Source organism: Acomys russatus, chromosome 28 (genome assembly GCF_903995435.1).
Source record: "Acomys russatus chromosome 28, mAcoRus1.1, whole genome shotgun sequence".
Lineage (NCBI taxonomy): Eukaryota > Metazoa > Chordata > Mammalia > Rodentia > Muridae > Acomys > Acomys russatus.
Genome location: NC_067164.1, coordinates 246935 through 272609, shown reverse-complemented (window position 1 = coordinate 272609; position 25675 = coordinate 246935). Strand labels below are relative to the sequence as shown.

Below are 25675 nucleotides of genomic sequence, written 5' to 3'. Positions count from 1 at the left end.
CTAGGGGAGGGGAATAGGGTGAAAGCAGGAGGGAAGGAGGAGTGGGAGGATACAAGTGATGGGATAACAATTGAGGTGTAATTGAATAAATTAATAAAATTAAAATAAAAAACATTCTGGTGTTTATTGGCACTTTGATCATGGTAGTCAATATATAGTAACAACTTGAGTATTTATTGATAGAATGGATAAAGGAAACATGAGGCACATATCTGTGCGCGCGCGTGCGACCCCCCCCCCCACACACAGTAGGATAGTCTTTTAAAAACTCAAGCAATTTGAGTCAAGACAGATAATATTTGAAAAATACCACATTCATTATCTGAAATCCACCAGGCATAGAAATCCAAGGTTTCTAAAAGAATCATCTCCTACATTGGACAGTAGAATGGTAGAATGTCAGGTACCAGGAATCAGACAGTAGGCAACAAGGCGAAATACTTGTCACTTGTATGGATGAACGAATGATCAGATTTAGTGTAGAGTCTGATGATGTAACTATCTTATGTTCTGTGTACTGGAAATTCACTAGGATTTTTCATTCTCACCACAAAAGGATGTGGAAAACACTTTATGATGGAGATGTCTATAAGTGCCTTATACATGTGTGTGCCTTAAACATAAACATCTTTTAGTAAAAGACTATCTCAATGTATAGTGGGGCGGTAAGAAAACTTGAAATCATGCTGATACTGAAACGCTGTTAGAACTAGAATGGTGTTGGCTCACTGACTGTGTTTAATAATGAGTTGTGTGGATTCATTATCTTTGGTCATGAACCATGTAGACATAGTGACTCTGTTTAGTCATGAGCCCCGTGGACTCACCATGTTCAGCCATGAGCCTCGGGGATTCACTAGTTATGACTGACTCTGTTTGGTAATGAGCCTTTACCAAATGAGCATTACCAAATGAGCATTACCAGTGTGGATGGATTTAGCTTTGTGTATGAGGAACATCTCTATGTGTCAGAACTCATGGAAAACCGACTTGTATAATAACATTCCCTTCTATCTAATGATGAGTTTCTCAGACTTTCCATTTGATGTAGCTGAGATAAAAGCTAATAGCTTTTCTTTTTGAAGTTTGTGAGTGAATGATAAAGCACAGTGTTGGGGGGTTTTGGGGACCTCTTCCTAAGGTAACTAATGGGCCTGGCCCTTTCTCTAACCACCCCCCCCTTTTTACTAATCACATTCCAGACAAATCCTCCTCAGTAAATTTCTTTTCTTGAAATATTGACTTACAATGTAATATATTTTCAACAAGTGATTTCTAAGTAATGGTATGCCTGTTCAAAGATCATTATAGTTTGAATATTTACCCAGCATTTGTCTTATATCAGAGAGCCAAGTGGGACTGAGCTGATCCAAGGACAGGAACCCCAGCACTGGCTGATGTTGCATTCCGGCTGGGAGAGTCTCAACGGGACCACCTTGCAGGAGCTGCTGGTTCCCAGGTAAGAACATCCTAGGGCAACATGTGTGTGAACATCATGGAGAAAGGGCTGATCAAAGACGGTCCCTTTATTTGTAACATGAAAACACTCAAATTCGCCACACCAGGAAACATAGAACTTCTGTTAACCTTACGTTTCAGCATCTATGCCCTCCTTATAGACAGGGTTAGGTTTTAATCTTGATGAATCTCATTTATCAGATTTAGTCAGAACTACAGGAACTATTATATTAGGAGAAAGACTTGAGATCTAATCTAGAATCTTTAAATGCCTTGCTTTGAAATGAAGTCTCACACCGAAAGTTCCTACAAATACTATATAGAACCAGCTAACTGGGGAAATTAAGTAATGATGCTAAAAAGTCTAAGAAAATAATGAACACAAAGTAAAACTGAAGTCATGTAGCTTTCAAAGTCTCCTCGGAAGTGATGACACATTAAACAAGTCTGCCTCCTTTATGCATGGGATGAAAGAGGAAATCAAATGGAAGGAATGGATTCTTTATCAAGGACTTACTTCCGTCTGTGCATCTGGGTGAGTATGAGTGTATATATGCACATGATGCTGTCTCATGAGGCCAGAGGGTGTCAGGCTCATAGAACTCTGAGTGACAAGCCTCCTGTTGTGAAGTCTGACTATAGAACCCATGTCCTCAGAGAGAGTATTACATGCTCTTAACTGCTGAGCCACCACTCCCACCTCCTCCTTTTTAAAAGATTTATTTTTATTTTTAATAAGAGCATTTTGGGGTGTGGGTTGGGGGGAAGAGCATTTTTGTGGCCCTGGGGCTCAAAGCTAAGACTTCATGCATGCTAGACAAGAACTCTACCACTAAGCTATGGTTCCAGCCCAAGGGATGAATTCTTTTTCAACTTTTTATTGGTTCTTTATGAGTTTCACATCATGCACCCCAGTCCCACTCATCTCTCTGTCCCTTCATATCTGCCTCTGCCCTTGTAACCTCCCTCCCACAAAAGAAAATAAAAAGCAAGCAAACAAAAATAAATTAATAAATAAAACATAGAAAACATCTCATTGTAGAAGCTGTAGTGTGTCACAGTGTGTCCCACAGTGTACCCCTCTGTCCACACATCTTCACTTGCAAATGTTCATTGCAATGAGCCAGATGGTTTGAGTCCTCTGGCTTCTGCCACACCATCAATATTGGATCCTCACCAGGACTCTTCCTGGATATCCTGTTTTTGTCCTGTGTCATGGAGATCCTGTAGCTTTGGATCAGCAGGACTGGTCCTGTCACGTGTTCCAACAGTTCACAGATGATGTAGTTTTGGGGTGGGTCAACTAAAGGCCTGGATCTGGGCCTGCCTGGTAGCTGAGCTGGTTACCCCACTGACTGTTGTGCATCCATACTACCAGGGTGAGCTCACCAGCACCTCACTTGCTAGCCCACCCAATGCCACTGCCAGCAGAGGGGCAGGATCAACTCTCCTGCTCTCATGCCCTTGGGGCCAGATCATCCTCTCCCACACCATCGGAGCCAGTTCCACTATGTTGTCCAGATGAAAAATGCAGGGCCCACTCTTCCAAATGGCATAGCTGGTGAGGGACAAGACCAGCTCACCTGCTGTCATGACCCTGTAGCTAGCTCTCTCAACTGCCTGCAGGTGATCAAGGGGTGAGGGTTGGGGAGGCTTCATCTCCATGACTGTGCCACCTAATTGCAGATGAATGGCAGAGCCAGCTCTCCTGTGCTCATGCCCTCAGAGTTGGCTCACTCACATCCCTGCCCCCAAGACCAGCTCCACTGTGCTGTCACTGGTGAGAGGTCAGGCCAGCTCTCCTGAGTGCCAGGGCCAGTGAGGGGTGGGGCCAGTTCTGCAGACCATTGGGCACCTTTGTAGTACCAGGTGGCTGCCCAGACCATGGACATCCCATGGTCTCTAGTGGACATGTACCATGGACATCAGCACTGACCCCTGCCACCACATAGCCACTGACACAGACAAAGCCCAGCAGCTAGGTTGGGACTTCACTATGGCCTCAGGCAGTGGGGATGGCTACTCACAACATGCTGCTCCTCTCCCTCCTCGTGCCCCCAGTTCCATTTCTCTTCATGATGCTCAAACTGCTCTGCTTCTCTTTCTCTCCCATCTGGCCACCACATGTCTGTATTTTGCAATGGCTCCTGCTGTGGGCAGGCCGTTCAGCTGGTGGGCCCCTGAGTGACCTCCTTTGTCTGTGCTGCATGGCATGGTGACAAGCAGGCCTCTAGGTATGGTGGGCAGGTCTCTGAATGTCTTTTCCCTCCCAGGACTCATGGGCCTGTGTGTCTTCCATAGTGTGTCAGTGCGTGAGTCTCTGGGCTGTCTTTGCAGAAAAGAATTCTTATTAGACACTTACCGTATTGTAGGTACTAGTCAGGTTGTCTTATATATATTCACTAACTCCTTATAATAAACTCCTGAATTATAATTACATTATTCTAACAACTAAGGAAACTAAGGGTCAGGTTTAAGAATATTTAAACAACTATCTCAAAAGCCACAGCCTATAGATGTAAAGTGATGGTAAATTCAAACTAAGTTTGTCTAACTACAAAATGTAACTGTTAGGTAGATTACATCCTAAGAACTACAAACAAGAAAAGTAAAGGTGGCCCTTTACCCTTCATCATTAGTCAAACAGCCCCCAAATTTCTGAATACTCTGTTGAATGAAGTACTTTCTCTAAACCAATGACTTAAGTATTTCAACACAATGATGGTCCTCTAAGCTGGGTGTAGGAAAAGCCCTTTGCATGTATAAATAACCTTTCCACTTTGGGTATTTGTAGACATAGCTCACTAACTTAATAAGATGTTGTGTAACAAGTTTGCTACAAAGAGTGGGGTAAGTAATCCTTATGACTCTCTACCCTGAAACCATAATTAAAAAAAAATACAGAATGATTAAATTCACAACTAAGTGTTAAATGTCATTTTTACACTGTGCCCAGGGCTACTCAGAAGGGGTATAGAAATAAACGAAAGGAAAGGAATATTTGATCCCATGGTACTTATATCATTTGAGTATACTCAGAGATTGGAAGACAGGATAAAACATTGCTTCAGGTATGAAGGGTACAAGACTTAGAGAGACAATTCAGTTGATAAACTGCCTGCTGTCTAAACACGAAGACATGAGTTACTAAAGCAAGGAATAACAAATCAAAGTATATATACAGAGAGAAGACTTTACAGTACAAGAGGGTAGAAGTAAAATTATTAGACTTTTTGTGTTGTATAACTAATCTTTTGCCAGCATTTACAGATGACAAAGGCAATTTTATTTTAAAAAATGAAAATATATTGTATATTTAGGTGTTGATTTTTTAATGGAGAGATTTAGGATTCATAGTATATTTATGAGTCCTCATAAGCCTTATGTGTTTTAAGTACACACAATGAAAAAAAGTTTGATGGTTGGAAGATCATTTGCTAATTGCCATTTAATGTAACCTAGACTAAATTTGTTTGTGCACCCACACACACACACACACACACACACACACACACACACACACACACACCACACGAGAGAGAGACAGAGATAGAGAGACAGAGACAGAGAGAGACGGAGACACAGAGACAGAGGCAGAGAGACAGAGACAAAGAGAGACAGAGAGACAGAGACAGATTATGGTTTTATAATTTAATTCATAAGATTTTAAGATCTCAGAGCCCAGTAACGATCCACATTTCCAAAAACTTGTACCTATTAGCTCTAGCTGTGCCACTTGGGGTTATATAGATTAATGTCAAGTTCATTTTCTACTGTCATCTCTTCCTAGATCTACATGTTAACATTGACAGTCTGGACAAGGTTTGTTTTTAGCCTAAGTGCCCTATTCCTTTATCTTATATTTAAAATTTTAAAGTAATATTTTATTCCTTTCAGTCTAAATCTCAGGTTTTTTGTTTTTGGTTTTTGTTTTGGGGGGTGGGGCGGGCATATCTGACCTATTCATTTCTCACCACAGAATCTACCTATCAATTAAGATGATGTAGGAAGATTTATGATAAGAATTTCTCTTTCCACACATGACATCAAACAAACTAAAACAAGTAGTATGTTTGCTCCAATGTGGTCTCTGACCATATTTGTGCCCTGAGAAGTTTTTCAGTAAGACAAGTGTGCTCTCTGGAATGAACTCCCTTGACAGTGGACCTTATGCTGCCTGACTTTAATAACATGCCTCAGGTAAACAGTAAGCATGCATTATAACATTTTATGTTTCCGCACCTAGGCATTCATGTCCAAGCAGAAGTATGATCTCCCTTCTGTGTACTAAGCAAGGTGAGATTGGTGATGTATCATGGGATATGACATTAACTGTGCTGGCTCCTGGGAGACAGGGTCATGTATGCATGACCTGGATTTGGTAATGAATCATGGACTATGATTTCTGCTCCATCTTAGACTGTGGTCGCCGCCCTGCTGCCCGAATGAACAAGAGGATCCTTGGAGGTCGGACTAGTCGTCCTGGGAGGTGGCCATGGCAGTGCTCTCTGCAGAGTGAACCCAGTGGACATATTTGTGGCTGTGTCCTCGTTGCCAAGAAGTGGGTTCTGACCGTTGCCCACTGCTTTGAGGGGTATGATGTTCCATTTCATTTTACTTTTCCCTGGATCATTTGTTGCTTGGGAATTCTGAGTGGTGCACGTAACTCCTTGGAGTCACTTCAATGCACATACCACAGTGATTATCCTTCCCAGGTTTTTCTGTGTGGTGCTCTTTGTTCCCGCCTCATCTTCCACTCTCTGATGACCAATGGCTGTATGGTGCTTAGAATGTATCTGGTAAGGAGGGAGGAAAATGAAGAAGTTTGGAAGGCTGATTTCTCAGCTCTGCACTCAGTGCAGTTTAGCCTCTGCTCTGGACATCTTAAGTGTACCATACACATATAAATCTACATGGAAATGATTTGATTGAAACCTCTATAAGGTTCAGATGAACAACTAGCACGTTGTTTGAGGAGGAGTAGAACTGTTTGTGTTAGGTTTCTCAAAAATCCAGAACCAAGTCTTTGACCTAACAATGTATTTCCCCCACAGATTTGTGTGTGCAGGAAACATTTAAAGCCTTAGGAACTATGTTGGCAGCATCTAGTAAGACTGACAAAAGTGTATGTATTTTTTAAAAATATTGCTGCATGTGTGCATTGTGCATTTCCACCCTGGCATTATATTCTGAATATACTTCCATTTTGCTAGCATTAGTCAGGCCCTCCCCTACTTCCTTTCTATTACTTCCTCATCATCCTGAAGGTAACCCCTGTTACAGCCCGATTAGCATCTCTCCATGGCTCTAAACACATGCATTTGCTCACATAGTGTCAATGTTATTTTTACAATTTGAAGTCACACTTGGTACATCATTAATGCCTTTCTTTTTTGGCATTATACCATGGGCATCCCTCTAGGGCAGTTCTTGCAGCACTAATACATTTTTGGAAGCTAATTATTAACCTGTATAGACTTGCCATGAATTTTTTACTAGTCTTCCATTGAACATTTGAGATAGTTTCAATTGGCTATTATTATAATAATGTTTGGGGGAAATCCTTCTTGTGTAATACTAGTCTCGTATGGGTGATGTTCCTTCTAGATAAAGCTGAGCCTGCACTTAGCTCACATGGGGTTACAGACATGGATACTTGCTTTAATGCTTGGGGAGCTTAGTGGGGATGCAAATTTTTTTTTAGTAAATAAAATTTTTGGAGATTATCATATAATTACACCATTCTCACCCTTCTTTCTTCTAGATTCATGCACAGACTCACTTTGCTCTCTTTTAAATTCATGGCTTCTTTTCCTTCAGTTGTTGTTTTACATACACATACATGTAGATATGCGTAAATACATAAATACGGTTTTCTCAGTCTGCAATGTTGCTTGTATTTATATATCTTAAGGGCTGACAGCTTAATGTTGGATGACTAATTGGTGTGCTGTTCCTTAGGCCAGACTACTTCTCCCATTCTCAACATTCTTTAGTTGCCTGTAGTTCTCTGTTGAGTTGCCGTCTCCTGAACTTCTTCCACCCTCATTCACATTAGCACATCTATTAGTGTAGTCATTGTTCAGGTCATGTTTAGTCAACCATATTAGTGACTCTTCATGGGTGTAATTTCTAGAAGGAGACACAGTTTCGCCCTGATCCTGGTCCTCTGACTTACACTCTTCCTGCCCCTTCTTCTGCAATGCTTTCTGAGCTTTAGGTGAATGAGTTGTGTTGTAGATGTGTCGTTTGGGACTGGGTTCCACAACTCTGCATTTGATTGATTGTAGTTCCCATAATGGTCCCTGTCTGTTGCAAAGGGAAAGTTCCTTACTGGGGTGTAAGAAATAAACTTATCCATGGGTATAAGAGCAAATATTTAGGATATAGTTAAGGATTAGGCTGGCTTAGAAAAGTGGTTGTAACTTCTCCTCCAAGATCCATGGCTTCTCTAGTTTTAGCTGGTCAGGTAGGCTTCCGGCACCAGGCTTGATTTTCTTCTCGTTGGATGAATGGGTCTTAAGACCAATTGGAGAGTTGTCAAGTACTGCTATGGTATGTGTACTACTATTGTGCCCTTACAGTTACTGTCGTGGGTCACAGGTAGGTAGTACTCTTGATTGCTTCCCTCTTTTAGAAGCTTGCGTGTCACTTTCTAATATTATAAAAGCTAATCTTTCAAATCAGATCCATCTCATAGGCCTCTGAATGTGTTTGGAGTGCATGGTCATCTGTCTCTGGGGGTGGGGTGGGTGGGGTTACCAAGAGCAATAGCAATAGAAGTAGCTTATAATGTTTTCGGAGTCTCTTGGACAACCGCAAGCAACCAAAGAGATGAACATTTAAATAAATATTCATAATATGTGACAAATGAAAAATGTGATAAAATTTGATCACTCTATTGGGGAAAAATACTATGTATGTATCAGCCAGTACCTTCTTTTGAGAATTTTCATTTGTGAGATCCAGAGTGATTGGAAGGGTCTCCAGAGTATGTCTAGAAATACTCTGCAGTGTTCTTGCTCTAGAAGGGGCCAGATGTTTCCAGATGTCTTTTCCAGTGCTGATTTGTAGCCCACAATAAGCAGACTATTATGCTCACAAAACAAATTCATCAAAGGTGATTACTTAAATGAATCCACGGCTCTTTAAGGGAGCAAGACTCCCAATGTGCTTAATTAATTCAAAGTTTCCTCTTGTACAGGAGGATCTAGTACAAGGGAGGAAAGGGAGCCTTTAAAAAGCAATAAGTGTATGCTTATAATTCATGACATGGAAATGATACCAAAGACCTTGAAGAAATTTGGTAGAATCCAAAATTGAACAGTGCTGTCAAGAGGAGCCTGCTCATCCATATGAAATTATTGCCCAACTTCAAATAAGACCCTGTTTGACTGTGTACTCATTACATAATTCTGTTTTATGGTCTCACCAGTGGCACTGAAGGCTTTTCAGAACTTTTAATTGTAAAGCATATTTTCTTCTGGGGACCTCAATTGTTGCAATTATTGGGATTGACTTCATATCCTGACCCCTTCCTTTGGCAAGACATAACATGATCAATCTGTGGGCCTTTTCATCCTGTTTCTTTTATTTATATTGGTTGGGGAAAAGACAGCTTGCTTTGCCTTTCCACAGAGAGGTACTTAAAAATACCAAATAAAAATTAAAACCATGAGATACTAGGTTGACCAGATGGAGCTCCATAAATTAAAACCATGAGATACTAAGTCAACCAGATGGAGCTCCATATTCCTTAATACCAATTCAACTTGAGAGGTTCCAAGAAGGAAAAGACTGAAACTCAGTGGTAACTTAACAGGCCATTCCCTCCCTTCCTTCACCCTTGAAGGACTGAAGGATGAACTTCCTGGACCAGCCCACAGTGAGTAATGATCAAAGCTTCTAGGAAGCTTGCATGGAAAGCTGTCATCCTGCACACATCCTTTAGCCCTGTCATGTCACTAGTGCCTTGATTTCTACTGCAGCAGGCAGTCCAGAAGTTTGGCTGCATGTTTGCATTTCTGCCCACATTACCTAGATTCCTTTCTCTTCCCACCCCCAACTTTTATAGTCCTGTATAGTTCCATCACATCTGTTCTTTGATAGGACCTTCCAACGTTCTCATCCCTGTAGCTTTCTGTCAGATATAGAAGGAAGACCTCCAAGGTGAAAAGTACATTTTGTAATCTTTTTCTTCATGTCCTTAAGAACACACAGGACATTACTCAAAAATAGACAGAATAGGCTCCTGGTGGAATATGGGGGTGATTCTAGCTGATACTCCTAACAGGAGGGGACATGGAGACTGAAGTGGCCACCTCGTGACCAGGCAGGATTTCTAGTGGAAGGAAGAGGGGGCATCAGCCCACCCATAACACCTTACACCCAAAATTCACCCTGCCTACAAGATATGCAGGGATAAAGATGGAGCAGAGATTGAGGGGATGGCTAACCAATGATTGGCCCAACCTGAGACCCACCCCACAGGAGAAAGCCAACCTCTGATACTACTAATGCTACTCTGATATGTTTCCAGACAGAAGCCTAGCATCACTGTTTTCTGAGTGGCTTCACCCAGCAGAGGATCAAAACAGATGTTGAGACTCACAGACAAACATTAGGCAGAGTTCAGGGAGTCTTATGGGGGAGTAGAGGGAAGGATAGAAGGACCCAGAGGGGACAAGAACTCCACAAGAAGACCCACAGAGTCAACTAACCTCGGCCCATGGGGGCTCACAGAGACTGAATCACCAACCAAAGAGCATGCACGGATTGGACCTAGGCCCCCTACACATATGTAACTGATGGGCAGTTTGGTTTTTCATGTGGGTCCCCTAGCAAGTGGAGTAGGGACTGTATATGACATGGATTCTGCTGCCTCCCTTTAGATCACTTTCCGCTAATTGGGCTGCCTTTTCTGGCCTCAGTGGAAGAGGATGTGCTTAGTACTGATGCAACTGTACTTGTCGGGGTGGGTTGGTATGGGGTGGGGCTCCCCTTTTCTAATGGTGAGGGGAGGGAGGAAATAGAGAAAGAGTGGAAGGGTAGGAGCTGGAGGAGAGGAGGGAGGGGGCTGCATTTGGCATGTAAAGTGAATAAATAAATTTAATTAAAAATGATAGACTGATTGATAGATGATAGGAAAGAAAGAAAGAAGCAAAGATTAATGCCATGCCTGACTTTCAACAACAATTGGGTCTTTAATAATCACCAAGACTCTTTCAATCCAAGTTGGGAAAGCTCCTTTTCTTATTTGTCCAAGAGCAAACCATGCCCTTAATGTCAACTCCTCTGATCTGACAGTTTTATAATCCACCCAAAGAGGGAGTTACTGAGAGCTGTGTGGTATCCTTAAGGACTACAACTTCATCTTGGTGCTTATGAACTAGGTCAGTCATTCACAATTTATTTATCCATTTCATCTTCTGGCAGAACTTAATACATTGCCATCATTAGAAATGCTTACGAACACAGACATTCTCAGCCTTGGACCCACACCTCCTATGTGGCACTATCCTCAGCATTACTGAAGAGTAAGCAAATGTGGTTTTAAAAACTCCCAGGTGACTAGATTCTGGCTCCATGCTCCCCACTGCTCTGCCTCTTCTGGAGACATTCTAATGTTCCCCTCACCACTACCACCAAAATATTTATTATATAGATAATAGATGGCCCCCAGTTACCAACCAATCTTCATAATTCTGGAATTTTCAACACTAAATTCTCCACTTCTGCTTTTAACTTTTGATTAAAAGAAAACTTTAGGCAAATTTAGTTTGGCAAAGTTTAATCAGGAAAAGAATGTCTGTGAGTGGGAAGCCTTCGGAACCAGAAGAGACAGAGACTTACTTCTTCCGGTGTCATTACTTCCTACTCTGGTACACCACACTGGAGGCAGAAACATTGAGCATTGTTGGAGAACATCATGTATCCAATTGCTAACTGAGCTCATGTCAAATGTATGATCAGGAGCCTCAAATGAGCATCTAGCTAAGGCAATGGACACATGGATAGTAAAGTCAGCTTTCACCTGAAGAGACAGTTAATTATTTTACAGTTTTTGCCTCAATAAATCTCCACTACTCTCTATGGACCTCACCTCATATATCATGAATGGTAGAGATGCTGTCATAGCATTCATCTTATCCTAACCCCTTGCTCCCCAATGTTCCTTGTACCTCTGGTCATATTTCCAATTTCGCCTTTTGCTATGGTGAAGGATGTGCCTCTTCTAACTGAGAACAGTCATGTCCTTTCATAGTTTCGAATAGACTTTACTCCTGACGACATCATTTCTTCTCTGCATCAGTTTCTCCCTGGTAGCTGGATTTTTCCTCTCACATCTGTGCCTTAACAACACTTACTTAAAAATCCCCTCTTTCCTTCACTTCCATCTTCAACTACTGCTCTGTTTTTATCAATGCCCATTGGAAGACACTAAAATGTCTGCCGTGGTTACCCTCTCCATTTTCATACCTCAGTGCCTGGGATAGTTGTGCTGTCATCAAGGCTAGCAAAAAACGATGCTTACTGGAGTTTGGTAATGATTTCCACCTAGCCAAAGCCAGCAGTGAGTTTTCAGTTTCAGCTAACTGGAATGTGCTTTACCATTGTATCACTGTGTCTCTCTTGAAATAACTTTATCTCTTTTTATTCTGGAATACTGAAAGATCTTTTGGCTTATATTTTTGTTTTCACAACCTACCATTTTCTTTTCTTTTTCCATTTTCACTTATTTTGGGACCACTGAATGAATGTTCCAGGGCCCACTGCCTGGCTTTCTTATGTGTTGTTAGCTCCTGATCCAATTATATGCCTTATTTGAGAAAATATGAGTGTTAAGTGTTACATATTTAAATATCAAATATTGTTAGTAGATTTAAGTTTGTGTTTCCTGCCCATTTTACCTTTTCTCCCAATCACCATCAACTACTACTGCTATGACTACTACTACCACTACCACCACTACTCTCTCTCTCTCTCTCTCTCTCACACACACACACACACACACACACACACACACACACACGACTGCTTAGAAAAGATGCCCATTGAAATGTGTAATAAACATCCTACTTTACATGGCTATTGATTCCTCCTGTCCTTCAGTGACCAGATATAGCGTCTCTCATCAACTCATCCCATGTTTGGAACTGTACATCAGGTCAGTACTACAGTGTGTTAAGCACACACATATTAATCACATAGAAGATGAGTTTTGTGGATATCGGCTGCATGTCATTCTTGAATGGAGAGGTGGAAGCAGGGAGATGAAGCACTTTGCTGGCCTCCAGTTATCATCTATTAAGTTGAAATGAGCTGTAACAGACAGCACACTCCCCCTGCCTGCATGTAATTTCACTGAAGAGCCATTTCCGTTTCCTATGTTTTTTCATTTGAAACAAACTCCTACTCATTTTACAGCTAAGACTTTTGATAATTGCTGTAGCATCCTGCCATTCTGTGACAGACTCCAAGTTCACAGCACTTGGATTCATATGTAGTCACATTAAATTTTTAGGTAATTCTTCCTTTCCCCTTCATACTGTGATCACTTGTGATGGCAGAATACAGACAAGGAATGCTACTATTTCTACTGAGCTGTATGGGCTTTGGGATTCTGTGATGGCTACAGTATGATGCTATCTTTTCCTTCCCTCCCACCCTCCCTCCCTCCCTCCCTGCCTCCTTCCCTCCCTCCTGTTATATCTTCTTTCTTCCTTTCTTCCCTTTTCACAATCCTCTCAAGTCTAACTGCCAAAGATCTAAGGAACATGTGTGCGCGTGCATGCATGCGTGTGTGTGTGTGTGTGTGTGTGTGTGTGTGTGTGTGTGCGCGCGTGTGTGTGTGAAGTGTCCTGTTAGTTTCTCAGGGTCCTTGCCTTACAGAGCTCTTCACTATCTATAATTTGATCACTGGTGGCTGACCTCCATCACACTTGGAAGATACACTCAACAAGACAGTATCTTCCTTTGCCATCTGCCATCGTACCACAATGATTTTCCATTCACCTGACAAATTTTTCTTTCCTAGCTCCTCAGCTAATATCTATGGATGCTATTGTCTGCTTCAGCGTTGAATAGACAATGTGTGGTGTAGGTGTTCAAGGGACCAGCTTTCTGACCCCATTAGTTCCTATCACCATCTCCATGACTTACGTGACTTGCCACTAAATATTCCTATACATTTCTCATAGGAGATATGATGAGGACCACTTGCAATAATCTGTAGAAACACTTGGAAAATTATAAAGCTCCTACACAATTGGATAATCTAGACTATGAATCTAATTTTCTTTTAAAAACCTCTATTTAACCTTTGGATCTGGGTGTATTGCAGAAAACCTACATTTTTGGTCTTCCTTGAACAGCTAGGAGGTCAGATACCCTGGATCATGCATTTTAATATGGCAGTGATTAGCTGGTGCCAGGAGGTGGAAGGCTCTGAGCTAGACTTCATGGCTGCTACACTTTTCCCATAACCTACACCTTGCCTCTTCCTGCATTTCCCTATCAATCACCCTAGGTTAAATTTTAGGCTCCCTTTCTGAAGACAATAATTTTATGGAACTAATGACAGAGCACAATGTTAAAAGAAGAATTTCCTAAGATTTTTAGAACAGCAAAGATGTGTTTTTGCTTATTGTAAACTTAGTTACCTTCAAATTGGCTCCAGACCACCAGCTAGCTGTGGTGGGTTAAATTTTGTAATGTAGGATGGATTTGATTATACTTGTTAATTATGTGTATCAATTTTCCTTTGTTAAATTGGTAAAATATTTCATATAAAGTAGTCAAAGCCCAACTAGAAACAACAAAGGCTAGAATAGTTTGTGTCTTAAAGAATATAATGGTGTAGCAGCCTTATTCATAATAGCCAGAACATGGAAACAGCCTAAGTGCCCCTCAGTAGAAGAATGGATTACTACTCAGCTATTAAAAAGAAGGAATTTCTGAAATTTGTGGACAAATGGATTGAACTAGAAATGATCATAATGAGTGAGCTAACCTTGAAGCAGAGAGACTCACATAGTATATACTCACTTATATCTGGACACTAGGCCAGGGGGCATGTCTCATGAAAGTCTTCACTTACCAGGAAAATGGGATAGTGGTGAGGACATCCTAAGGTGAGAGAAATATAGGAGATAGGGAAATAGATGGATCCAGAGAGTCCTAGAAACCTACAAGAAGAACACTATGATGGGCAGATCGGGGCCCAGGGGTTCTGCTTGATCTATGGCACCAACCAAGGACAATTGGTGCAGTCATCATCAAACCCCTACCCGGACCTAGCCAAGGGACAGAATATTCTCTCCACAGTTAAGTGGAGACTGGGGACTGACTTTCACACGAACTCTGATGCCCCTTATTTGGCCATGTCCCCTTGATGGGGAGGCCCGATGGCACTTGGAGGAAGGATAGCAGACTACCAAGAAGAAACTTGATACCCTAGCATCATATTCAAGGGGAGCAGGTCCCCATCAGCCATAGGGAAGGGGAATGGGGCAAAAGTAGGAAGGAGGGAGGAATGAGAGGATGCACGGGATGGGATAGCAATTGAGATGTAATATGAATGATTTTATTTTTCAATAAAAAAGAATAAAATGATGATAAATGTCTATAAATGTGAGTAGATGAAAGTGAGGAGGGTGGCCACTGGTAGAGTGCTTGCTAGTGTCCACAAGGCCCTGGGTTCAATCTCCAGCACTACAACGTATAAAAACTCCAAGGTGCTTTTGAATAACATAATTAAGTCATATTTTCATATCTAAGCACCAGAATTGAATGTGGCAAATTGCAAACCAAAGTGAAAGGTTATTCCATCCAGAAGTAGATGCTGCAGTGAAGGCTTCCCTTCACTAGAGTTCATATCTGGGAGTTTGAACACTGAAATCACAGCATCTATGTCTCCTTTATCACGTGTATTCATATACAGTAACAGTATAAGCATGGATACATTTGACCTTAGAGGTGAATTACATGAAATGAAGTATATCTGCAGGAAGAATGAAAGGAGTAAGATGTGAACTAGCAGCTTCCTGAGCTATTTGCATTGTGGGTCATTGGCTGCCTGCTGGTTTTACCTGAGCCTCCTTACTCGATCTTAGACTGAGAGAGAGAGAGAGAGAGAGAGAGAGAGAGAGAGAGAGAGAGAGAGAGAGAGAGAGAGATGTGTGTGTGTGTGTGTGTGTGTGTGTGTGTGTGTGTGAGAGAGAGAGAGAGAGAGAGAGAGAGAGAGAGAGAGAGAGAGAGAGAGAGAGAGAGAGAGGAGAGAGAGAGGAGTCAGGTAGACAATAACCTTTGGTATCATTCCTTAAATGCCATGCACTTTTGCTTGAAATGGTTTCTCAGTGATCTGGAACCTGCCAAGTAGAGCAGGCTGGCTCACCAGCAATCCCCACCTTCACTAGAGCTGCCTGTCTTCCCCTTCCCAGCTGAGTTTACAAATGCACGTGACCATGTTTTCTCCTAGTGTGGATTCTGGGGTCTACTTCTGGTCCTCCTGCTTACAAAGCAAGCAGTTTGCCATCAGAGCAATCCTCTGGGCTCTTAGACCCAGAGAGTGCACAAGTATCACTACAGAAGGTGCACTTTTCGATCCTGCTTTGACATTTGGAGTCCAAATGGGAAATGCTGTGGTTTTACATTTATATGCTTGGCTCGTCGTATCCTGATTTTAACTTGTGTTTGTCACTGGTTACTTTTTAACTGATAGGAGATTCATGTGGCATCCATGTAGCCTAGAATTCTTTTTTTTTCCTTCTCTGCCTACAGACAAAGGCCCACAAATTTGGTGATAACTTGATTTTCCCCTCTTCCTTTCACCGATGAGGAAAGGCAAGCTGAGTACTTGGCAAGCCGCACTAGTTAGGGTTGAAATATGCCTGCAAGGAAGCCAGCCTCATCTAGTACCACCGTGGACCCTCCCAACACATGCATGTTATCTCACTACTGCTGTTATTTCTTTTTTTTTAACTTTTTAAATTAATTCATTCATATTACATCTCAATAGTTATCCCATCCCTTGTATCCTCCCATTCCTCCCTCCCTCCCGCTTTCCCCCTACTCCCCTCCCCTATGACTGTGACTGACAGGGACCTCCTCCCCCTGTATATGCTCATAGGGTACCAAGTCTCTTCTTGGTAGCCTGCTATCCTTCCTCTGAGTGCCACCAGGCCTCCCCATCCAGGGGATGTGGTCAAATATAGGGGCGGATCTGGGCCCAGGGGTTCTGCTCAAACTATGGCATTAGCCAAGGACTGTATGTGCAGTAAACATCGAACCCCTACCCAGATCTAGCCAATGGACAGGACATTCTCCACAGTTGAGTGGAGAGTGGGGACTGACTAGCCTAGAATTCTTTCCTCCTGTCCTTGTCCACCTAGAGACAGGGCTGTCTCTGCCCTCATTCCTGACTCACTTTCCATCATGTTGACCATGGCATGAAAAATGACTGGTCTACATAATGAAATTAACCGGCCACTCATATACCTCTCCTTTACTTCGGAAAGCCCTTTCTGCTTTCTTGGTTCTTTTTCTGCAGTTGTGAAGGAAAAACAATAAGAAGCACTTTATATTTTATATTATATGCATAGCAAAACAGAAAGGAATAATTCTACCTACTTTGTCATTTTTCTTGCTCTTGGTGGACATTAATGCTGTAAGGATGCTCATCGGTGTAGCAAGACTACTGAATGTAAGTTAGTAACAGTTTTTGGACTTATTGACCTCTGTGTTTTACTGTTAGCTTTAAACTATCCCCAATACAATTAAATACTGAATTTTGATGTTATTCCATTTTATAACAAATAATTAAGAATGTTAAATTACTTTAAATATTGCTTATGACTGAAGTAGAGGATGAATTTCTGCAACAACTAGAGCTAAGTTGTTGTGGTTCTGGGATCAGAAGTGTCTAATGAAGTATTTAATAAATCAATCTGAAAAAATATTGTTGGTTTCAGATGTCTTAACAATAACATGCCATGTGAATATGGCATGTCCTCAGTGGTTATGTAATTTTACTCTGGTAGAGTAGGAAGAAATAAGAAACAAAGGCTGGAGAAAGGAAGAAAAGAAGACAGGAGGCAAGGCATGCCCTTTGAATGGCAGCACTATGTAATAAAACAAAATTATCTTGTCATGCCCAGGACATAACACTTCCTCCAAATTTATTATAGTCAGTTCATGAATTGGTCATCTTCTCTTGATCCTATAATATGTGTTAGGTAGAAGTCATGCCTTTCTGACTTGTAATCTCTAGCACAGTACTTGGCCTAGAAAAATTTTAATTTATCTGTATCTATTGTATCCAATCTATGGCATCATTTTGTAGTTTTGACATTAATTTCTTTAACACAAATCATAAAAGGACAGAATGTATGAGCTGTATAGAGCTGTTTAGTGGAGTTCGGGTAAAGGATCTAACGGTACTGAACTGAGCTTGACTATTTACCAAAGCCAGGAGAGCCTTCCCATGCTAATTTCCAATCAAATGACTAAGTACATGTCTAAAGAAGTGGTTGATAGTTCAATATCTCTCCAAATGATTCCATGTTTACTCTGGCATAATAAATGCTGGTTTACATAATGAAATCAATCTACTTCAGCTGATTTGACCAGAAGTTTTTTTTTTTTTCTGATACAGGATTCCTCTATGTAGCCTGGACTTACTTTTTAGACCAGGCTGACCTCAAACTCAGAAATCTGCCTGCCTCTGCCTCCCCTGCTAGTTCCTTGTATCATAGTATTAGGGAGTGTCCACATAAAGACTAGCCCCTTAACTCTATTATCCAACAAATATCCACAATTCTGACTGCTGTCCACTCTGGACAACAAGGGTCTGTAAAAAGAGGAGGGCATGAAGTCATCAAAAAAAAAAAAAAAAAAAAAAAAGACTTTGTTTACGTGTTTAGAGTCAACTAATAATGTTTTAGAAATAATTTAGAGGAAGTACCTTTTGTTTTGTTTTGTTTTTGTCGTCTTGACACAAGCTAGAGTTGTCTTGAAAGAGGGACCTCAGTTGAAAAATTTTCTCCATCATGTTTCTTGTAGAGAAACTAAGCTAACACTTTTCCTCTTCCAGCTTGTAGTGCTGTATTGGAGGGCTGTGGACTCTTTACGAGTTAGGGTCTAGAAGTGGATGGCCTGTGGCTGTAATAGCCTGGCCTCTGGCTCCACCCTTGCTTTCTGCTTTCTGAACTGTGATACTGTGAGGAGTCTTTACCATATGCCTTTGATACCATGCCTACCCTACAACAGCAGACTGAAATCCTCTGAAACTATGTACCAAAAGAAATCTGCCTTCACTTACCCTTTGTTTGTAGTATGGGCACAGGAATGTGAAAGTAACTAACATAATTCTTGTTTTCACTGATATATAACTCTGTGTGGGTGGGACAGGGCACTATAGAGAGCAGACAAGTAGACCTACTAACACCAAATGCCACTGATATCAATGAAAACCATGAGAAGGACATTAAAGCAGGTTCCTAAGCAGAGAACAGTAGGGAAGGTAGGATAGCAAGGTTGAGGATACACACTGAAAGGAGGGGTGAAGAGGACTTTCTGTTGCCTTCAATAGTGGGTTTAAGAGATAAGTGGTTCAGTTAGTCACTGGTGACTGGAGGTATTTGATTTCTAAAAATTCTGAATGCTTAAACATGTAGACCACCCTTTACAGGTCTTGGCTATTATCAAACCAAGTGAGTGTGTTTAATAGGCAATTGGGTCAAGTTTGTGACTCAGATCAGAGAACTTAGCTTGTGATATACTCTCAGGAGTCACCAGGGTATGGTGTATTTAAAACCACTGGGCTGCGAGAAATCATTAAGGGAGTGTGGAATGCATAGCGAATACTAAAGAGGGGTCTCAGAGCATGTGAACATTGACACCAAGTGGGTGGATGAGGGACCCAGAAGAAAAAGATGAGCAGGGGCTGGGGAGCAACTCACAAGACTGGAGGGAGTTCTAAAGCCTGGTAAGACCTATGAATTTAGTGAAGAAAGCTAATTTTAAGGTAAAATAGTCTAAACTATTGATAACAAATGCTCCTCCAAAATGCAACCTGAGATTGGCCTTTGGGGTTTGTAAGTGGGCGTTTAAAACCCTGACCTTGAAATTTACAAATAGTGTCCCTGAACACTTGAACCTTCCCTGAAATATTTGTTCTTTCTTGGAAGAACCTTTTACTCTTGGCTCCCCCCCCCCACCCCCCCCCCCATTCTTTTTTTTTTTTAAACCTTCACCCTTGCTCCTCTCTCTTTCTCTTAACTTTTAATTGCCATTATTATATTATAAACATATTATATTATAAAATATTATAAAATATTTGTAAAATAAAATGTCAGGTAATTGCTCCAAAGACCACACAAATTCTATTTTCAGCAATATCCTGTTCAGCTGGGTGCAGTGGCTCATGCCTGTAATCCCAGCATTTAGGGAGGCAGAAGTAGGCAGATTTCTGTAAGTTCAAGGCCAGCCTGGTCTACTAAACAAACAACAAACAAACAACCCCCCACCAAAAGAAAGAAAGAAAAAAGGAAATCCTATTCAAAAAGGCTTTGTGTTTGCTACTTAAAATTGCAACAATACATGTGAGATTAGCACCACAAGCCTGCACAAGGATAACATGCATATTTGTGAAGCATTCCATTATTAAGAAATATTTAATTGCCAGGCTTGGTACATGCTTGTAATCACAGCACTTGGAGAGGCAGAGGCAGGTGGATCGTTGCGAGTTCGAGGCCAGCCTGGTCTACAAAGTGATTCAAGGACAGTCAAGGATACACAGAGAGACCCTGTCTTGAAACAAACAAACAAACAAACAAAACAAAACAAACAGATAAAAATTAATTAATTAAAGGAATAACAAGAGACGTCTGAGCTTTGCTTCCTAACAGCACTCAGCTATTCATGCCTCAGGCCACTGTGTGACACTTCTTAAGTGACTGTATTAGGGGACAGGAATAGGAGTAGCCATTGTCTATATACAAAATTACTTTTAAAAGCATGTACAATCGAAGCAGATGGAGCTGAAGGTACTCTTGGACTGTTTTAGGAGAGAAGATGCTGATTTGTGGAAAGTGGTATTTGGCATAAACAACCTGGACCATCCGTCAGTCTTCATGCAGACCCGCTTTGTTAAGACGATCGTGCTACATCCCCGGTACAGTCGAGCGGTGGTGGACTATGACATCAGCATAGTGGAGCTGAGCGATGATATCAATGAGACAAGCTATGTCAGACCTGTCTGCTTACCCAGCCCGGAGGAGTTTCTAGAACCAGACACGTACTGCTATATCACAGGCTGGGGCCACATGGGCAACAAAAGTAAGCCAGGGTCACCTGCGATTGCTTGTTGAGCTCATAGATGAAAAGCACTAGGGTTCCTTCTGGCCTTTGGCTATGGTTTCCTATTTCACTTGTAAAAACACAGCCACACAGGGTGAATACTTAGACTGTGCTATGTTCTCCCTTCTGAGCCAATTGCAAGGATGAGCAATCCATCATAGCACATAGACCTGTCTACCTAACATGCAAAAGCTAACACCCTTCCCACAGCTCTGACTCTTTCTCCAGGGAGCTATTACCAATCTTTTGGACCTTCCATGAAAGGTGAGACCTGCCAGGCACGCTGCTCTAGAGAGCAACGGCTTGGGCTCTCTCTTGGCAGAATTTCTCAAAGACTGTATGGAATAATCAGGCAAGTCCATTTTACAGTCAAGAGACACGATCATTTTCAATTCTGCAATTGGTTTGTTCTCATCTACATGCGCAGCACATTCTTTATAAAGAGTCATGATACACATCACAGCTAGTATTTAAATTCTTTAAATTAGGATTGGAAAAAGTGGCTTGAACACAAAACACATAGAAAAAAATGTTACCACTTACTATTGACCTCTCTAAAGGGCATTTACTTGTAGTTGGGCTTATTTAAGGTTTAGAATAAGAACTGAGTCAACAACTTGTTACAACAGCTGCAGGAGCGGGCCATGCGTCTCTGAATGATGGTGAATATTAGGCTCCTAGCACCTTGGTAGTAACTATAAGAACACCAGTTTAAAGAAACTTGTTTCCTTCTTGAAATTTCATCTGATTTTTTTCAGCTAAGTTCTTTTCTATATGATTGAAAAAATGATGGGAAGGAAATGTTTATAGACATCAATGACTAAAGAGGATCTTCTTGTAAGAATTTTGAAGGCAATATTGCTTTGTAATGCCACCATTCCTATACAAGTTGCTTAAAAAAACATGATTAGTATTGTAACAAAATGAGTGGAATATACCTCATAGTGCCTATTTGTGTTCTTTACAAAATATCTATATAAACTCATAGTAATAGGGTACCACAGAGCATACGTGGCAGTGAGGGGATACCATGAAGAACAGGCAAATGAATTCATTCTGGAAGCTCAGATTGACCTTAGCCATTCCAGTCTCTTGCCTTCCACAGAAAGAATGAGAGGATACCAGAGTACACAAGATTGTCACACAGAGGAAATGCCCTGTGGCCCAGAAGATGCTTCTGACATGAGCCTTGTCTACCCTAGTGCGCAGTACAGTGTTGGCTGCTGTGCTCGCTTCCAGCCTTCTGGTGACTTGTCAAGCGTGTCCTGCATCACATTTATTTTTTCCCAAACAATGACTATTATTAGCACTCCTTCCCCCATCACTGCTTCAAAGAACAACCTGTAGGATATTTTAGAATGTGCAAGTAAAATTTATGATGTTTTGCTTGAAGACAGCCACTATTATTCTTGAGAAACTTTAAGCAAGACAGAAACCATATCTTCCATCTATTGTAAGTAAGAAATGATATTGTCCTTTTCAAGTCTTTTTGTCACGGCCTCCAGGATAAAAGGCTCCACATCAGAACAAGGGTAGCAGGAGCACATGTGAGCTGGGCCCCTCCCTGTGAGGGTCAGCAAGTTTTCTCTAATCCTAGAGAGGGCAGCTATGCTGAACTAGAAGTCCTGCTTTGATGTCCCCCTTCTCATCATCATAGCTGATATTTCTCCATAGAACACAACAAGGGGAAAATACAAGCCAGTGGTTCTCAACCTTCCTAATGCAGTGACCCTTTAATACAGGTCCTCATCTTGTGGTGACCCCCCCAACAATACAATTATTTTGTTGCTACTTTATAATTATAAATTTTTCTGTTATGAATAATAATGTAAATATCTGATATGCAGGACATCTGATATTCAACTCTGTAAAGGGGTAAAAGTTTGGGACCTACAGGTTGAGAACCTTTTATTTAAACAGTCAGCCTCACTAAAAATAATAATAATAATAATAAAGTTTCACTAAATGATTGCTATCAACATTGTAAGTAAAATATTTAGGTTTCAAACAAGTCTTCCCCTTAAGGTTATATCTAAGAGGAAAGATATGGTTCCTAGGTATTATGAAAATATTCTTGTAATATTGTCCATTTTGTATTTTGCTGGTCACTTTTATACTCTTGCACATTTTCTCCTTTTTGAATGTAGTGCCCTTTAAGCTGCAGGAGGGGGAAGTCCGCATCATTCCTCTGCAGCAATGCCAGTCCTATTTTGACATGAAGACCATCACCAGCCGGATGATATGTGCTGGCTACGAGTCCGGCACTGTGGACTCATGCATGGTAAGCTGCCTTCCAATTCTGCAAGTGACCAGGATCCCCTTATGACTTTGGTGAGCTTCCAAGGCTGACCACAAGTCATGTGTAGTCCCTGAGTAACACTGTGAAAACTGATCACTGCCTGGAGGACATTTGAGTCAATCCATCTCCTTTGATCATTTTGGTGGCTAGGACGAGCCTAACTACCAGAGGCAAAAGGAAACACAGCTTCAAATCCACTGCCTTAAGCAGTAGGGGGACACTGGAGGACATCGCTAGGTAGGACATACATTGGCACCCCAGCTCCCAAAGTGTGTGAAAGGACTTCTGTCTCCATTGTGACCACCCTGACATTGCTTGACACTTCCTCTCATTTGATTACCAACCCATCCAATGTCACTGCTCCTAGCCTCAGACAGGGTGTATGGCCCTGGCAATCTGCAAAACATGTCTCTTAAGCAGTGTAGGAATGGGCCTTTTCATCTACATCAACAACCATCACCTGTTGTGCTGAACTGTCTCTGGGGTTCAAATGGGCAAGTGCACAAAGTCGGCAAGAGAGGAGCAGGCAGTGGGTCTGCCACACTGCTCTTCTGCCACTTTGGAGTGGTCAGACTCCTCAGATTTTCTATGAAGCAGAGATAAACCAAGTTTGTCATTATGATAACATAATTAAGTGGCATTTGTGATGGTTCATTTAGGAATATTTTGTACAACTGATTAGTGGAAGGATGTTTTCATTTTCCATTTTGGGTACTTCCTACTTTTATAAGATCAATCCAACTTAAAATATAAAATTGTTGAGATAATTAGTTTTGATGCATAAAGGGATTTTTAAAAAAATTATGACATTCTGTTATATGTAGGAAGTCACTGAGACTCTTCTGATCTCATAACAAGACAGAACAAAAATCCCTTTACAAACTGCATCAATCCCTTTAAAGCTCAGAATCCATCATGTTTATTGGAAAGTTCTCTTTGTACAGTGGGTAGCAGAAGCCCTCTCAGGCTTACCATGGAAAACTTTGTTGAGATTTTCCAACTCAGTTAAGCTGATTTGGGCTTTATTGCACCCTTAGGATGGCAGCCTCACACTAGACCTCTGAAAGCCCATGACTAACAACAGTTCCTATTCCTTGCAGGGAGACAGTGGTGGGCCTCTGGTTTGCGAGCGACCCAGAGGACAGTGGACATTATTTGGTTTGACTTCGTGGGGTTCCGTCTGCTTTTCCAAGGTTTTGGGGCCTGGAGTGTACAGCAATGTGTCTTACTTTGTGGAATGGATTCAAAGACAAATATATGTCCAGACCTTTCTCCAAAAGGAATTCCGAGGATAATCAGAGACTTGGCCCAAAACCTACACCAAGAATGGCCCTCCTGACCATGAAGACTGTCCTGCCAAGGGCTGTATGAGCAGACTTCACACGGATAGGATGCTCAACGTGCCCTACATGATCTGTTTGTGTGAGAGCAGTTTCACTCGGCATTTAACGTTTCAACTTTACCATTCATTAGTTCCATGAATTCTTTTAAAAGCACAGGGCAAAGTCAGTTTTGTTCTTTTGCTAGGCTAACCTTGATCACAGTCTGAAGTTCTCAACTCCATAGAGACAGCATTTGGAACTCTATGGTGACAAGGTACAGGAAGTTCCTTTTCATACTAACACACACACACACACACACACACACACACACACACACACCACGCAGATACACGCTGACAGATAGACTCCAGTTTCTGCTCAAGCACAGTAGCGTAGCGGGGTACATTTCAGAAAGTACCTTGGAGACTGACTTTTAATTCATAAAAAGCTAAGATAGTGTACATGCTTATATATTATTTACCATACTCTTTTAAATAATTTGAAGAAATTATGAAAGACAGAGACAAGACCCACAGTATTGATCTAGACGGTTGGAGTTACAAGTCATACAGAATGTAAAGTTCTCTAGCCAACAAAAGTAACACGCAGAAGTATAATTCTATACTTTCTGTGTTCATATTAATATTGTAACTTCATGGAGGATCTCCATAGAACCTTCCCCATTACTGGGGATTTTCAGTATATGTCTGATGATTGAAATTTCAACAAGATCGATCCTTATGGAAATCGTTTGCAAAACAAGCAAACTAAAATGAAAATAATTAAATGATATCTCATACTCATTTAGATCTGAAAGTTAGTCTGCCTTTGTTTGTCCAAACCAGAAAAGTTACAGAAATAAATTTCAAAGTGCAGCAAAATGTTGCGTGGAGAATAACATTTTGCAATTTCCCCTCCTGATGTCTAACATCTGGTGTTGCCATCTTGCCTCACTAATAATTAAAACTAAGTTTAAAGATGCTTTTAAGCACTGAGCCACTTTATGCAAATCAACTTCCAAAGCAGTTAGTGGTTAAAAATTTTTTTCCACTAAAAGGCTTCAAAAGACAAACCTTCATTTATACCTAATTTAATTAACCAGAAACCAGCTATGTCATATCCAAATGCCTTTTTTTAACAAGTAGTATGCACTACTTAACTTCACCAGCAAACAGACTGCCTCAGCATTCCAAACAGGGACTACCTGCAATTTTATATGTGTATTTTGTACTCTTTT

The 25675-nt window shown here is 41.2% G+C and overlaps 1 protein-coding gene across 1 annotated transcript in view; it reads left to right on the top strand.

Moving 5' to 3' along the window:
• Corin (corin, serine peptidase) overlaps positions 1–24511 on the top strand; it is a 247726-nt gene extending 223215 nt beyond the window's left edge. Inside the window, exons 17-22 of the mRNA XM_051170139.1 lie at positions 1346–1459; positions 5705–5754; positions 5878–6052; positions 20525–20796; positions 22965–23098; positions 24217–24511. Coding sequence (XP_051026096.1) covers positions 1346–1459; positions 5705–5754; positions 5878–6052; positions 20525–20796; positions 22965–23098; positions 24217–24411 — 940 coding nt within the window. The 3' untranslated portion in view covers positions 24412–24511. The remainder of the gene's footprint in view (positions 1–1345; positions 1460–5704; positions 5755–5877; positions 6053–20524; positions 20797–22964; positions 23099–24216) is intronic.
• The last annotated feature ends 1164 nt before the right edge of the window (positions 24512–25675 follow it).